The 14380-nt window shown below is 37.4% G+C and overlaps 1 protein-coding gene across 10 annotated transcripts in view; it reads right to left on the bottom strand.

The window, feature by feature from the left end:
• Positions 1-14380, bottom strand: part of plekhg4 (pleckstrin homology domain containing, family G (with RhoGef domain) member 4) — a 99299-nt gene that overhangs the window by 58522 nt on the left and 26397 nt on the right. For all 10 annotated transcript variants that reach the window (XM_077228829.1, XM_077228830.1, XM_077228831.1 and 7 more), the window contains exon 2: positions 6462-6659. Coding sequence is in view for 6 of the 10 variants with exons in the window: in XM_077228832.1 (XP_077084947.1) it covers positions 6462-6659 (198 nt within the window). In the remaining 4 variants the exon portion in view is untranslated. The remainder of the gene's footprint in view (positions 1-6461; positions 6660-14380) is intronic.

The following is a 14380-nucleotide window of genomic DNA, read 5'->3' as shown; positions in this document are numbered from 1 at the left end:
TGCCAGTGATATTCAATGAGATAACGCACTAAGGGTGGAATGGATCGCACTTCGGTTCGGCACGCATGTGATTCGCGGATTAACTGCTAAATATAACCATCATAGAGTGAAAGTTTATCATTTGGACGTGTATTGTCTTGCCAATTTACACATTTAAACAATTTTAATCGCAGAAGAAGAGACGAAAACCGGGACACACGCGTTATCTGTGCGCACAGCCCCCAGCCACACACACTCGAAGCGCACAGAGAGAAAGAGAGAGAGAGAGAGAAAGAGAGAGAGAGAGAGAGAGAGAAAGAGAGATAGAGAGAGAGAGAGAGAGAGAGAGAGAGAGAGAGAGAGAGAGAGAGAGAGAGAGAGAGAGAGAGGCTCGTGTCAGACAGCGCTCGAATACAGAATTGATTCCTCTTTTGCGTTTCCTTGCCCTTGAACGGACACATAAACACAAAATTGTCAAATTGATGAAACTATATTTAATTTATACAGTGAACAAATAGTGTTATTTTACATTTAGGCACAATTATTAATTTCTGTACCTGAATACTACTGTTAGACTTTGTAAACTTTTTTATTTAGTATTCATCTCTGCTTGTAATTTGTGTATTTGTTCTTATTTTATTAATGACTGTTTACTTGTTTTAAATAATGAGTCAACTTTATTAGTTAGGCTATTAGTCAGACCTGCAAACTCCTCAGAGTAAAAAAGGTGACACATTTCTGAGCGCTTTATTAGACAGAAATTTGCTGTATTAACCTAAAACAACATGCTCGCCAGATTGTTTATCTAAATAGACCTATGTTGTTAGAATTTACTGTTTACCATGTTTTTGGTAATTTTCTTGATTTAATTTTTTTTATTCTTTTTTTAAATGAAAACTAACATCATAAAGTATGATATTTGTTTTAGTTTGAGCAATTCTGGAGCTATAATTGACTCTTCTTAGGAGCATATAAAACAAAACAGCTCCTTGGAAAAAATGAAATGTAATATTGTAGTAGTTATAAACAAACATATTTTAGTTCAGATTAGTTTGAGTGCAGCAATTGTATTCATAATGTCAAAATAAAACCGACGTAATGTTACTTGAAGGCATTATAGCCTACTATTCCTGCCAAACTTCCATGGTTGCGGTTAGTGTTACTACAGTAAATCCATGGTGAATGTTGCTGATCTGTGGACACTGGATAGTTCATTCATGGCACAATGTTTCTTCCTGGTTTCCACGTCAGTGCTGTTTGATCCGTTAATAACGGAAAAATGTGAATGTTTCTCACTAGATCTCGCAGCGATGTTATTACTTCTGTGGCAAATTCAAATTATTCCTTTACTTGATCTCTTAGCGCAGTGTAGTAACAGTGTCGCTTGATCAAGCTCGGCTCGCGCTGCTTTGGTCCAAACTGATAAACGGTCCGTCAACCACAGAATAACGAGCAGTTTCGTTCCGCTTGCATTACGTTTGCCATTTTATGTTGGGCAATGTTGTGGTGGCTCCGGCGGATTATGAGCGCCTTTCCACGCCAACGCGCCTACATTTGAAAGAATGAAATTTTGGTCGGCAGGAAAAATGGCCTAAGACCCCCCCCCCCCCCCCCAAAGAAAAAACTCTCCGGTTCTACGCGATTCACGTAAATGACCCAATTGGCCGAGAAAAACGGCGATTGTCGCCGAAAAGCGAAAAGTTTGCAGGTGTGATTAGTTTTTAATGTAGCTATGTAAAAACTTCAAGTGATCTTTAAGTAATAAATGAAAAGCAAAGTTATATTATAAAACTTATCTCAATTAAAAACTTATCCTAAACTAAAGTATGAGATGCTTAAAAACAAAACTGCTAAATCACAAAGTACCAGCGGCTAGACGAAACAAACTTCTATAAAAGCAATATCCAAAACTGTCTGTGCTGGCAAGGAAATACCTCTCTATCACTGTTACAAGTCCCCCATCAGAAAGGGTTTTTAGCACAGGGGGGAACATTGTACCCTGCGTTCCTCCCTGAAACCTCAAAATGTTGGTAGGTTAGTGTTCTTGGCCAAGAAACTTTAAGGTTCTGTGCCAATTGGAGTAAAAAGCACAGCTTCTTTTTAGTTATTTTTATTTATTATTGTAGATGTTAATGTTAACTTATGTTCAACAACATAAAGCTTTAAAATGATTCACTTTAAGGGGTCTAAAATAAAGAAAAGAGAAAACATTTTGTTACTCCTGCACTTTATTATACTGAATGTCATGTGTTTTTTTTTTTTTTTTGTACTTGAGTGCAGTAAATTTTGGTTGAAAAAATGAGAATCGTGTAAGAGAATCGTGATCTCAATTCTCATGGAGAAAAATCGTGATTCACATTTTAGCATGGATCGTGCAGCCCTACATACAATACATTTTTATTAACTAATGATAAACTAATACAATTAAAGCTTCATAAAAAAACATTTCAACAATCTGTCACTTTCACTATGTTTTTAAAATGCCATTTAATTAACACAACAGTGAATAATACAGATAATAAGATCACAGGGATTTAAAGTGGACAGGGATTATAAGAGATTCTTTTTGAATACGGATGCTTCTAGATGATTTACTAAGACAGTTTGGACAATAAGCCCCTTTATTGTAATTCAATTTTAGAGAGAAGGCCCAGCAGTCTCTCTGTACCCCGTTTCATTCATTTGAATTAATTTTACAAAGGAAGTGTACAGGGACACTAAAGGAGAAAATAGCCTTGGAGTCCCGAAACAACTCCACGTTTCAGTGTTTCTTCCTATATGCTTTGACAGTCATGTCACACAGACTGTAATACTGACTGGTTCTGTGTAACTTGATGCAAATGTGCTTTTGGATATACCAGTGATGAAATGAATATTCTTACTTACTTACTTATTTATTTATTTCAAGCAAAATAGTGTGACAACAGAAAAGATACACAATAATAACAAATTATACACGTATGCTTGAAAATGGAGTGGGAAGAAGTAAAATTCTGCTCAAGTTTACTACGGTCTGCTGAAAATGACCCGCTTCCTTTGAAAGGAAGAGCAGGGCAAGGGAGGAAGGAGGGTTGAATGTCCTTGCGCCGAGGGTAGGGGTGGGGGGGTGAAAGGGCTTTTTATTCACAGACCTCTCAGTTTAAGCTTCTGTTTCCCATTATTATATTCTCATTCACCTTCAAGCTGCAGCCCCCACCTACACGAAGAAATAGACAGACCTGGAGACACTTCACTGACCCCAGGTGCAGCGAGCAGCCACTGTTCCCACAGGGTTCACAAGAACATAAATGCACATATTGACACACACACGCACATGCACACAAACTACAAAAAACAAGACACTAAAAGGGGGTATACTGGTAGGGGTCCTGTTAAAGGGTCTTTTTTGCAGTTGTGCACCTGAAAAAAAGTCCCGTTCTCCATTGGGGCTGGCGTTCAGTTATGAAATTCCACCAATATTCCTTTGTGTAAGTGTGCAGAGGAGGCCTGATAATTGTGGTTATAATTGTGAGGACTCTATAGTCAGAAACAACAGGCAAGTCATAAAGCGCGTTTACATGCAATTTAAACTTTTGTTTTCAGTCATACTAAGACCACAGTTCACCTTGTTAAAGTGTCATATAAATATCATCAACCAAATTCATAAAAGTCTCATTTTGTGAACCGGACTAACAGGCTTAAATGATCTAAGACTGTAGCTTGACTACACACACACACACAGCTTTGACTCTGCAAAACTCTGCAGCTTGATTATTACAGCATGTGTACATAAATTAGTCTGGAAATTCATCTAGTCTAAGCCGATCTTTTCAGCAACATGAGATTGAGTCCGGCTTTTGTTATTTCCTGATAGCCATCTCCCCATTATTTCCTGTCTCTCCTTGTCACTCAAAGTCAAGAATGCTGTGCGTGTAGCATATGGGGGTGTCACAAAGAAAACTGTAACTAAGGAACAAGAAGCTGAAGTCAAGTGTAAAGAACATGTATGTAGACAGCTGTGTAGAGCATGGGAGTGTGCCTATCTTTGCTGATCTGGCTGCGAAGGATCAGAACTTCTGAGGCCCTCTTCTCAAATGACCAAAACAAGAACCAATAACACAAACATTCAGGCCAACAGGCTTGCCGAGTCTTTTGTTTTAACACACGTGTATGTGTGTTCTGTTTGTGTTCTGTTGTGTTCTGGTACACCCTCATAATGACTAATGATGAGTGGCGGCTCAGCTAACAAAACATGACACGGAAGAGGACATGACAAAACGCAAGAAGAAACTAACAAAATATGGCTGCAAATGTTAGGCTGAGATAAAAGGGCAGAATAATTAAAGCAGTGAGTAAGAGACAAGAAAAGAATGAAGGGGAAATGTGTCACTCACACATACATTATCAGTTGAATGCATGTGAAAGCATGTCTATAAAATTTGTTAGAGGTTGACTAAATATAATTTATAAAGACTCATCGGCACAGATAACCGATTTCTGGTTATCTAGTTATATCGGTTATCGGTTATAATCCACACCAATATACCGGTTCCCAATTTCCTGTTTGTGGTGGGAGCAGCTGAAAAGGGTCTGCTGTCATTACACAGTACGAGAGCAGCCTCTAAAGGGGAAATAAAAACCATCACTGACGCCTCGTGGTGTTTGTTTTGAAATTGTGACGCAACACTCAGCACTGAGCAGAATACATCAGATGCGTATTTAAAGCCTCGACAATGAAAAGTGAAGTACACAGTACTCTGTCTACAGAACACGGAGTCATATTGCTTTAAACGATTAGAACAAATGTGACAAAAATACATGCAAATCTTTAACAAAATGTTTAAATGTCATGATTGTTATGGTCTAATTGCATTAAGCGGAGACACACCAAGCCGAACTCAAAGAATAAGTGGCAAAAAAAAAAACTACGGTGTTGTTGCCTCGCGTTGGCTGCGTCTGGACCAAAAAGCTGCACTTGAACACACAGCACAGCAGGTATCAATAGTTAATATTCGTCATTCAAAAGGAGGAACCGAAACAAGGATATACGAAATATACGAAACATGAACAAAGCAGCGCTTGCTGCTGATTTTGAATATCAGTTATGTTGATAACTTTCTTAATTTTAAGCGGCTCATGTTAATGTTTAAGCGGCATATTAAATTATTCATATTTTGGAATGCTCGGGTAGGATAACATAACATTAGATCAGCCTTCTGTCTGTGCCGTCTTGACTTGCCCTCTTTCATCACTTTTGCTTTAATTCTCGCTAGGGCTGGGCGAAATGACCAAAATCTCATATCAAGATAGAAGTCATCTCATGTCCTGATAACGATATATATCACGATATCACGACCTTTTCTGTAAATTCAATCAATTAATAGTCTATATATATATTTACCACATGGAAAATACTTTCTTTTAGTATATATCAACTAAAAGAATAGTTGATATATATATTGAGTATATACTCAAAAATGTACTCATTCATATGTGATTATTTTTTCTACTTTTATTTAGAACTCCTGAGCAAATGTTTGATTAAGAATGTAGAAATATAAAATATGAATGAAATATAAAACACTTTTCAAAAACAAATGATTACAGGCCCAACATAAAATATTGCTATATAAATACCAAATGTAAACATTGTACTTTCAAGTTTAAAATGTAGCAGTAATCAGGGCTCCGAACCTGTTCAATGAACGAAAACAAATGAACAAAATTTTGACAGGAACAACCAGAAACGGAAACAAAATTAAATTTAATCATTCTGAACAGACATGCTTATTTGAAATAGCCATTAACCGGTTAACAACGTTATTTTATCGTTCTGTTAAATATTTTAATTTGCCAGTCAACCAATCACGAATTCAAATAGTGCAGACTGTGCAAATGTGATATTGACGCATAGCCTATCCAACGTGAGTGAAATGCCTGCGCTCAGCTGTCAAGTCATCATAGGTAAGTCGCAATGGCAATGCACTGGCGTTCGTTTTCCCAAGGATATACTGTATATGATACTGTATATGTCACCAACTGTCAAACAATTAGGCCTACATTTCAGTGAAAATGAATAGCAGGTAATATATGAAACTTTTTGTTTTTCCAATTCATATGTTCATGCAGCTGAGAGGAACTTATAAAAAAAAAAACAGGAATGCATTTGATTTAATTTAAAAAACAATTTATAAACTATCGGCTAATTAATCGGTTATTGGCAGGTACTGCGCAACTTAGTTATCGCTACCGGTAAAATTCTATATCTGTCAATCTCTAAATTGTATTAGTCTAGATTTAAGGTTTTCATTCGATTAGATCAGGGATAGGCAACTTCCTGGAGGGTCATGGAGACTTTAGCTCCAAACCTGATAAAACACCCCTGCCTGAAACTTTCTAGTAATCCTAACACCTTAATCAGAGTGTTCAGGTGAGTTTTATCAGGGTTAGAGCTAATGAATGAATGAATGAATGAATGAATGAAAGGAAACTTTAAGACTCACGCATGCATCTTGTTGAATGCTCTGAAGGATGTGTTTAGAAGGCACCAGGAAGTCAATGATGTAGCGCAGTCCGTCCCCACGGTATGTTGTCTCGACCACGTCCAACACCTGGCATAGCACGGTGGCCGCAGTGGCTTCAAATGGAGGGTAGAGAGCAGAGAGCGTGCTCTGGATACAGCTGTCCAGAGATTCAGAGTCCTGTAGAGAAACAAAAACTCAGAGAAAGCACTAAAAACCTTCTTTACATTTCAACTAGCCAATCTCAACTATATGACCTAAATACTATTCAATTTTTCGTAACTAATACAAACGATGAGAATGCTAGATGACCTCAATTGGGCTACAGAACATCCTAATGGCATGAAACACAATATGCCATCAAACAGCAAGATGGTATTAAGTTCTACACAGACACATTGATTGACAAACTCTAAGGAAGTGAATCACTCAAGCCTGGTGTAGTCTGTCAATAGACAGACCCAGCTTTCTTTCTGCAGCGCCCACACGTGTCCTGAAAGCAGCTGATCACAATCCCTGGTGGTCTCCATCAAGAGCCTTTCACTGAGAAGTTCAGAGAAGAACAGCGGCCGACGGTGAAACCTGACTCTTACAGCCAGTGGAGGGAGCAACCAAAATGCTGCTAAAAATATCAGCTGCTCCAGCCACACTTTAGGAAAAGACCTCTAGTTTAACTTTACTGTCTATTTGCTCTTCATAAGCATGATCTCTTCCTCTGCCATTCACACATTTGAGGTTGAGGTTGGGTGATAAATGCATTAATTAATCCTGCAAAGAAATGGTGAAAATGTTTGTGGAGTCCATCCATCTTGTTCACTGCATGTCACATCACGTCTGCAACAGAAACGTGCAAAACTAACTTTCTTGAAAAAATGAAGCTGGCTCAATGTATTCAGTGTTGAAGCATTTCTTTGTAAATAAAGATTACGTTCGCTGCAAATACTATAGTAGTCTACCATCAATCTCAACCAACAATCATGTCAGTGCTCGCTGGGCTAACATGTAGGTAAATTTCACCTGAAATCTTACTGTGACCAGTGTGGACTTGGCGTCCCTAGTGCATCTGCATTGTTTACAGTCATCAAGTCTCTTATAAAAGACACAGCACACACTATGAATATATTCTTTTCTAGTAACTTTCACCATGTGGCCCTTTCTAAACTTCCTCTCTTGTTCTCTGCAAAACACATAAAAGCATTATTGAATTGTTTATTTCCACAATCATCCTTTTCGAGTAGATGAATCGATAAACTCTGAATATCATCCAAACCAGACAACCGCCCTGAAAACAGCTCTACTAAACCAATTTTCTAATGATGTACTACTTACAGTACCACTTATGACCTCACAACACTACTCTGTAGGGCTGCACGATTTTGAAGAATAAAACAATATATATTGTTAAATAATGCAATATTCGATATGTGATACGATAATGTAAAATCAATTGAAATTGTATTTAAATATATTTAAAAATGGAATATGATATAAAAAATATAAAAAGTTTCACATTCTTTCTGGGAAAAGAAAGCATCACTACAACTTCTGAAAGTGAACAGCAACGTTTTAGCATTACATAAAAAGTAATATCACAAATCTGACAATGTCAGTTTAATTTTAATGTAAACAACTACTTTTTTGTTTTTTAATTAAATACCAACAACTCTTTGCATAACTTGGTAATGTATTCGGGATCGAATTAATTTTGGGAGTTGGCTTTCTGTGCACGAAGCTTCGCGCGCGCGTGTGTGTGTGTGTGTGTGTGTGTGTCAGACAGCTTTAGAACCACAATGAGTTGTTTTCAGCAGCTTATTGCACTTTTTACTCTTTTTAACATCAAACACGTCACTTATAAGTAACAGTTGCCTGCCCAGTCTATTCTGTGCTATATGCGTCAACCTAAAACTTTGACTTCCCCCACCTTTTTAAGTAGCCTATTAAAATCATTCATATATAGCAAGCAGTTGCATAAACTGAATATGCGTATGCACGTGTGTAGATTGTCATTTAGGGTAAGATTGTACCAATATAAAATATGGGAACAATAGCAGACCGAGAGTTAAAGTGAAGATGTTAACACAACCCTCTATGCACGTCTGGCAATAGAATCGGCATTGGCTGGTACATTTTTTTAGTCCACTCGCCTGATACACTATATACTGTACACTGCCGTTCAAAAGTTTGGGGTTGGTAAGATTTTTAATGTTTTTAAAAGAACTCTCTTCTGCTCACCAAGGCTGCATTTATCTGATTAAAAATACAAAACAAACCCAGTAATGTTGTGAAATATTATTTCAATGTAGTGCTGGGCGGTAAACCGGTTCATACCGAAAACCGGTGCATATTTTTGTTATGATATTAATTTTTAATATACCGCCATACCGATGTATTTAATTACACAACGTTCGGAACGAACGTTAAGCTGCGCGACACTGTTTCAGACGGACCCTTTAAAATGTTGCACTTCTAAGCTCTGGTGTTACGTTACAGGGAAGATGGTTGCTGCAGAACTATGGCGTTATTTTCCTGTCAAATGTCGAGAGTGCATTATTGTAGCGCGAAAGTACATTAATATAATGCGCGAGCGCGAATCTCTCTGCTCGTGCGCTGAATATAATGTGCCGCGCGCTCAGATATAACGTTACGCTGCTCACGTTGGTCTATTTTCTCTGGGCTCGCTCAGAGAATCCTGCACTTAAAACGTGTTCAGTGCAATCGTGAATCTCTCCTCTTCCCCAGGTAACAATTTTAGGTTATAAGAACATTTTCATAACATTCCCATTAAGTTAGAAAAACGTTATTTCTGAATGTTCTAGGAACATTCAAAATGTCCAGTTTTTAGACGTTGTATTAACGTTATTTCTTGGTTATGAGAACTTTATTCAAAACTTTATAAGAACGTTCAACTCTAGGGCTGGGTAAAAAATATCGATTTCTCGATTTTAATCGATTCTCATTTTTACGAACCGATATCGATTCTTAAATCCCAAGAATCGATTAGTCATCCTGTTTTAAGTTGATGAATGAATGGATCATTGTAGCGCGCATCCCATCCAATAAACGCAATAATCTTTGTGCTTTGTTACTATTGATATGAAACAAAGTCTCAGATTTCAAATTACGTCCATTTTCTTACGAAATTCAAAAACATAAATACCGTTTTGGCGCTGTGGCGTGAGATCGCTCTGGCGCAGCTCAAGAGAAGCAGCAGCGCCAAGCACACATAATCTTCTCTTCCGCCTTAATATTATCAGTTACAACGTGAAATAAACATGAATGAGCATCTGAAAGTGTGTTAAAAGATAGAGTATAACTTATCGAAATCCTTGTTGTCACATGGAATCGCTCAATCATTGTTTCAACCGAGGAAAGACGTCAGTGAAACAGCTTGTAAACAATGTCATGTAACGTCACATTTACCTCAGAAAAACCATATCCAGTGACCATGAACTCGTTAGTCAGCTAGAAAAATTAACTCTAGAGAGGAGCATTTTGCTAAATATATGCACCATATTACATATGCATTTTATGTTATTTTTATTATGCATGTTTGAATAAATCTGGCAAGTTTTTATGACAGCCACCATTTAAATATTTATATTTCATAAATATTTATATTTCATTAAATAAAAGTGTAATTGTTTGTATACAAATCAGTAAATCTTTACCTTTAATATTAGGCTATAGTAGGCTAATGAAACAATTTTAATGATACAACTGACTCCCATAGTTTACAGCATTGGTTAAGACATTTGTTTTCCTTGAGAAAATTTGCCATGTATTGTACCTGATATCCAAAATAATCAATATTGAATCGAATCGTAATCGAAATCGAATCGAATTGCAAGCTTGTGAATCGAAATCGAATCGAATTGTGAAATTTGTGTCAATACCCAGCCCTATTCAACTCTCCTGTTATATAAACGTTGAATTAACGGTCTTGCTTGGTAATAAGAACATCATTCAAACGTCAATAGAACGTTAAATTCTCCCGTTATATAAACGTTGAATTAACGTTATTTCTTGGTTATAAGAACATTATTAGAACATTAAGAAATAACAATTTTAGGTTATACTAGGCGCTATTCTATTCTACAATATTCACTAATGACAGTAAAATAGACCATCCTAAGTCAATCTACTGCAGTAATTCCTCTCTCAACCAGTAGAAAATGCTTTGAACACCTGATTATGCATGAAAAAAAAACGTCATAAACCGGAAAACCGGGATAATTTTGAAAAAAAACGTGATATAAATTTTTGGTCAAACCCGCCCAGCACTATTTCAATGTATAACAGCTGTTTTCTATGTGAATATATAGTAAAGTGTAATTTATTCCTGTGATCAAAGCTGAATGTTCAGCATCATTACTCCAGTCTTCAGTGTCACATGATCCTTCAGAAATCATTCTAATATGATGATTTGATGCTCAAGAAACATTTATGATTATTATCAATGTAACACGTTATCAGCGTTCACTCGAACTGATTTGCTGAAAATCAAAACAGGGACAGAAATAGATGAACGCCAGGCAATGAGATTGCTGTTTGAGCATTCGTTCCACTCGCTACTTAAAAAAACGATATATCTCAAGATTGTTCTTAAAAGCTGAATAATTCAATATTAACTTTTCAAAAATGAAATTTTGACAGGAAAATACAACAAAGAATATTGATTACATGTAACGTGTCGATTCTGCGTGTAACGCAAGACTCTCGCTCTGACAGCAAAGCCACAGCGAGTTGGGCGCTTTTACACTAGAGTTTATGGTACGTGAATACAGGTACCCTGCACATCCATTGAGCATTGAAATAGTACAGAATCTACAGACTGCATGACGGAGAGCGAAACTCTCAAGCGCTAAGTCTGTGTTCAGCACGTGAAACATAGGCCTATCTATGCTAAACTTATACTTAGCCTTTAACACACACACTGGCGAGTAAAATCTAAGAATGTAATAGCCAATGGCTAATGATAGACACTATTTAGTCGCCCAGAGTGAAGATTTAGTCCCATATGCGAGTGATTTACTCGCATTGTAGTGGGTTGTTATGAGAAAAAGAAAGATAAAGAACATGGGAACGAACAAACTGAAAAACAACCAGGCACAGCTGCGAGCAAAGGAGACACACAAGTCTATCTCAAGCAAATGCACTGTGGGCCCAGCATTAAAGAGGGTATGAGAGATTAAAGATATCATGTAGGAGGACTGAGAAAGACCTTCTTGCACCAAAAACACTTACCAAAACGGTAAACTAACAGTACAAACACACAGCCCTCATAGTTTGATGCTCACATGCAGGTATTTTTTGGCAGGTGAAGATTAGTAATGTCTGAAGTTTGAAGAATTCACAAAAGTTAATGACTGATAGAGTCCAGCAAAGACAAACAATCATTTTCTCATTATAAAAGGAAGAAGCAGGTAAAGTAAGAGGATCATGTTTTTCAACGTAACTGCTGCAGTGTGAGTGTGTGTGTGTGTGTGTGTGTGTGTGTGTGTGTGTGTGTGTGTGTGTGTGTGTGTGTGTGTGTCTTAGGTGTGTTGGGTCGAATGTGCTGTGCCATTCTGTTATCAGTGCTGTAACTCAGTCAGCCTGGGAACTGAGATTCCCCCACATACATCTCGACCATCTGAAATAACACACAAAGTGTGATCATTCTTTGTCTCTTATCTTGAAGCTCAAATCAGTGTGATTATCGTATACTTGTCTCATACATTGACCCATATGGACCTTTGAGAACACACATCCATCCATCTAGTCTCTGTCCAGGTTTCTCCTCCACTGAAAATGGGTTTGTGATGCATCTTTAGATTCAGCTAATAATACATAAAAGGGCGAAGTGTCTTAGGGCTGGGCGGTATATCGAGTTTGTACAATATATCGATATTTTTTTTCCTCACGATATGGAATGAGGCAATACCGTTTATATCGATACAGTAGTTTGATACGAGCACATCTGAAAAATAGTGGAGTACGCAGTGTGAGCTCCTGCAGTGAAAGAACAGTACAATTTGTCCTAAACATGACACAAGCTTATTAAGCGCTTCAAAATAACTGGTAAGATAGTTAACAAGTTTAAAGCAGCTTGCCCTGTCAGATGCTCGGACAGATAGCCTACTGTTAGTGACTGAAAGATAAATACTGGCGTGGTTTAATGTGTTTGAGACGTGGTGCTTTCCTCAGTGCCTAACTTACATTTCACAGGTATATTCTCCATCTGTAAATGTTCTAACAAATCAAACAAATATGTCCATTTCACTGTCAGGAGAGGACGAGCTTCTGCAAATGAATCTACGCTAAAATTCAAGCTTCCGTGAATGAGCGCCGCAGCGATCATGCGTGCCATACAGATGAGCACAATAGAACAGTAGCGCAATAATTATGACTAAAACACATATTACTAAAATATTTGTTGTTGGAGACAATAAATGTGCCATATGTGGAATTTTAAACCTACAACTATATTTTTCTGAAAGTGACCATTATAATGGGGTAATCAAATGCAGGCTAATATAATTAGTTTCTGCTTTTGTTTTTATTTTCATTTTTATTTTAGCCTATAGTCATTTTTAAAAACAAAAGCGTTATTTTTGTTTTTAGTTTGAAATGTTACAAAGTTAGAATGTAATGTGATTTTAACCACCTTTTTGCACATAATATATTGCATAGCCTACATTACATTCCCTATTTGTTTCCATATCCTTCAATATCAACATTGTTTGGATATCATTGAGCAGGATGTGAAATATTTTTTTTTTAAATAAATACATTTTCTTTATCCAAATAGAAAAACGTAGAAAGTACTGAGATATATATCGTATATCGCCATTTAAGCAAAAAATACCGAGATATGATTTTTTGGCCATATCGCCCAGTCCTAAAGTGAGTTCTCAACCAATTATTTCCATCAACATTTTTAAATGATTGAAGGCCATTTTTTAATCTGCAGGACGGCCTTCAAAAGCAGGAGAGAGAGGGGTTTTCCTCTCAAACAGTTCCGACCGAGGTGCCAAGAAGGCATCAATCAAAGAGCAGGCTCTGGAGCTTGGGGAAAAGCTCTCTTGAGACCCACAGAAATCCTGCAGACTCTCTCCGCTGAATAATGCATGACATAATTAGGACCCTCATTTAAACCCGTGTAGTAACACACACCACCCATCACCATAAGCAAAACCAATATAATTTTCCCAAGAGCCTTCACTCCAGCTAAACCGAGTAAAAGTGTGACACAGCATGCAAAAAAGATGTTGATTAGAGCAGGCTGTGGTTTCATCTACTTATCATGACTAATGCTCAGTCATGAGTCTGACTGCCTGTAGTGTGTTGTTGACCCAGGAAGGAAGAGAAATCAATGCAGACTTCCTGTCTCAAATAGTGTAAAAGCAAACATTTCCCAGAGAAAGTCAAACATTCCACATTCCTTCTCCATTTTTACCTTTTAAAGGTAAGAAACCGCAGCTTAAGCTTTTCTTCTGTCAGTGAGCTGAATGGGAGACCCTAGAAGGGCTCAGTTTGAGAGAGGAGAGGGATTTACTGTTAGTCTACAGCAGACGGTTTAATTTCCTCCAGATCTAAATGGCCACACAAGCTGCTCATCCCTCTCCCTCTTTTTATCACTCATCTTGGTCTTTTCTCTAAGGCATTAGTGAGACAAGTTGGAAAGATTTGGGTCTACAATGGTATCATTCTGCAAAGCTCCAAAGTCATGCCAATAGGATAAAGACTGTGCTTCATGAATTTGTGTGAGTGAACTGTACCAGACTGAGGGACAGTCTGTGGTTTTCTGAGTGTTTGTGGTTGGACTTTTTCTTCATTATACGGAGTCCTCATAGACAGGCCCGAGCAGAATCTGAAGGAAAGTTACTTATCATCTTCTGAAGTCATTTTGGGACAGAACT

The sequence above is a fragment of the Siphateles boraxobius genome, unplaced genomic scaffold (genome assembly GCF_051911475.1).
Source record: "Siphateles boraxobius isolate OS27281-9 unplaced genomic scaffold, OSU_SipBor_1 130, whole genome shotgun sequence".
In the NCBI taxonomy this organism is placed as follows: domain Eukaryota; kingdom Metazoa; phylum Chordata; class Actinopteri; order Cypriniformes; family Leuciscidae; genus Siphateles; species Siphateles boraxobius.
Note: the sequence above shows the minus strand (reverse complement) of the source record. Positions and strands in the feature narration are given on the sequence as shown.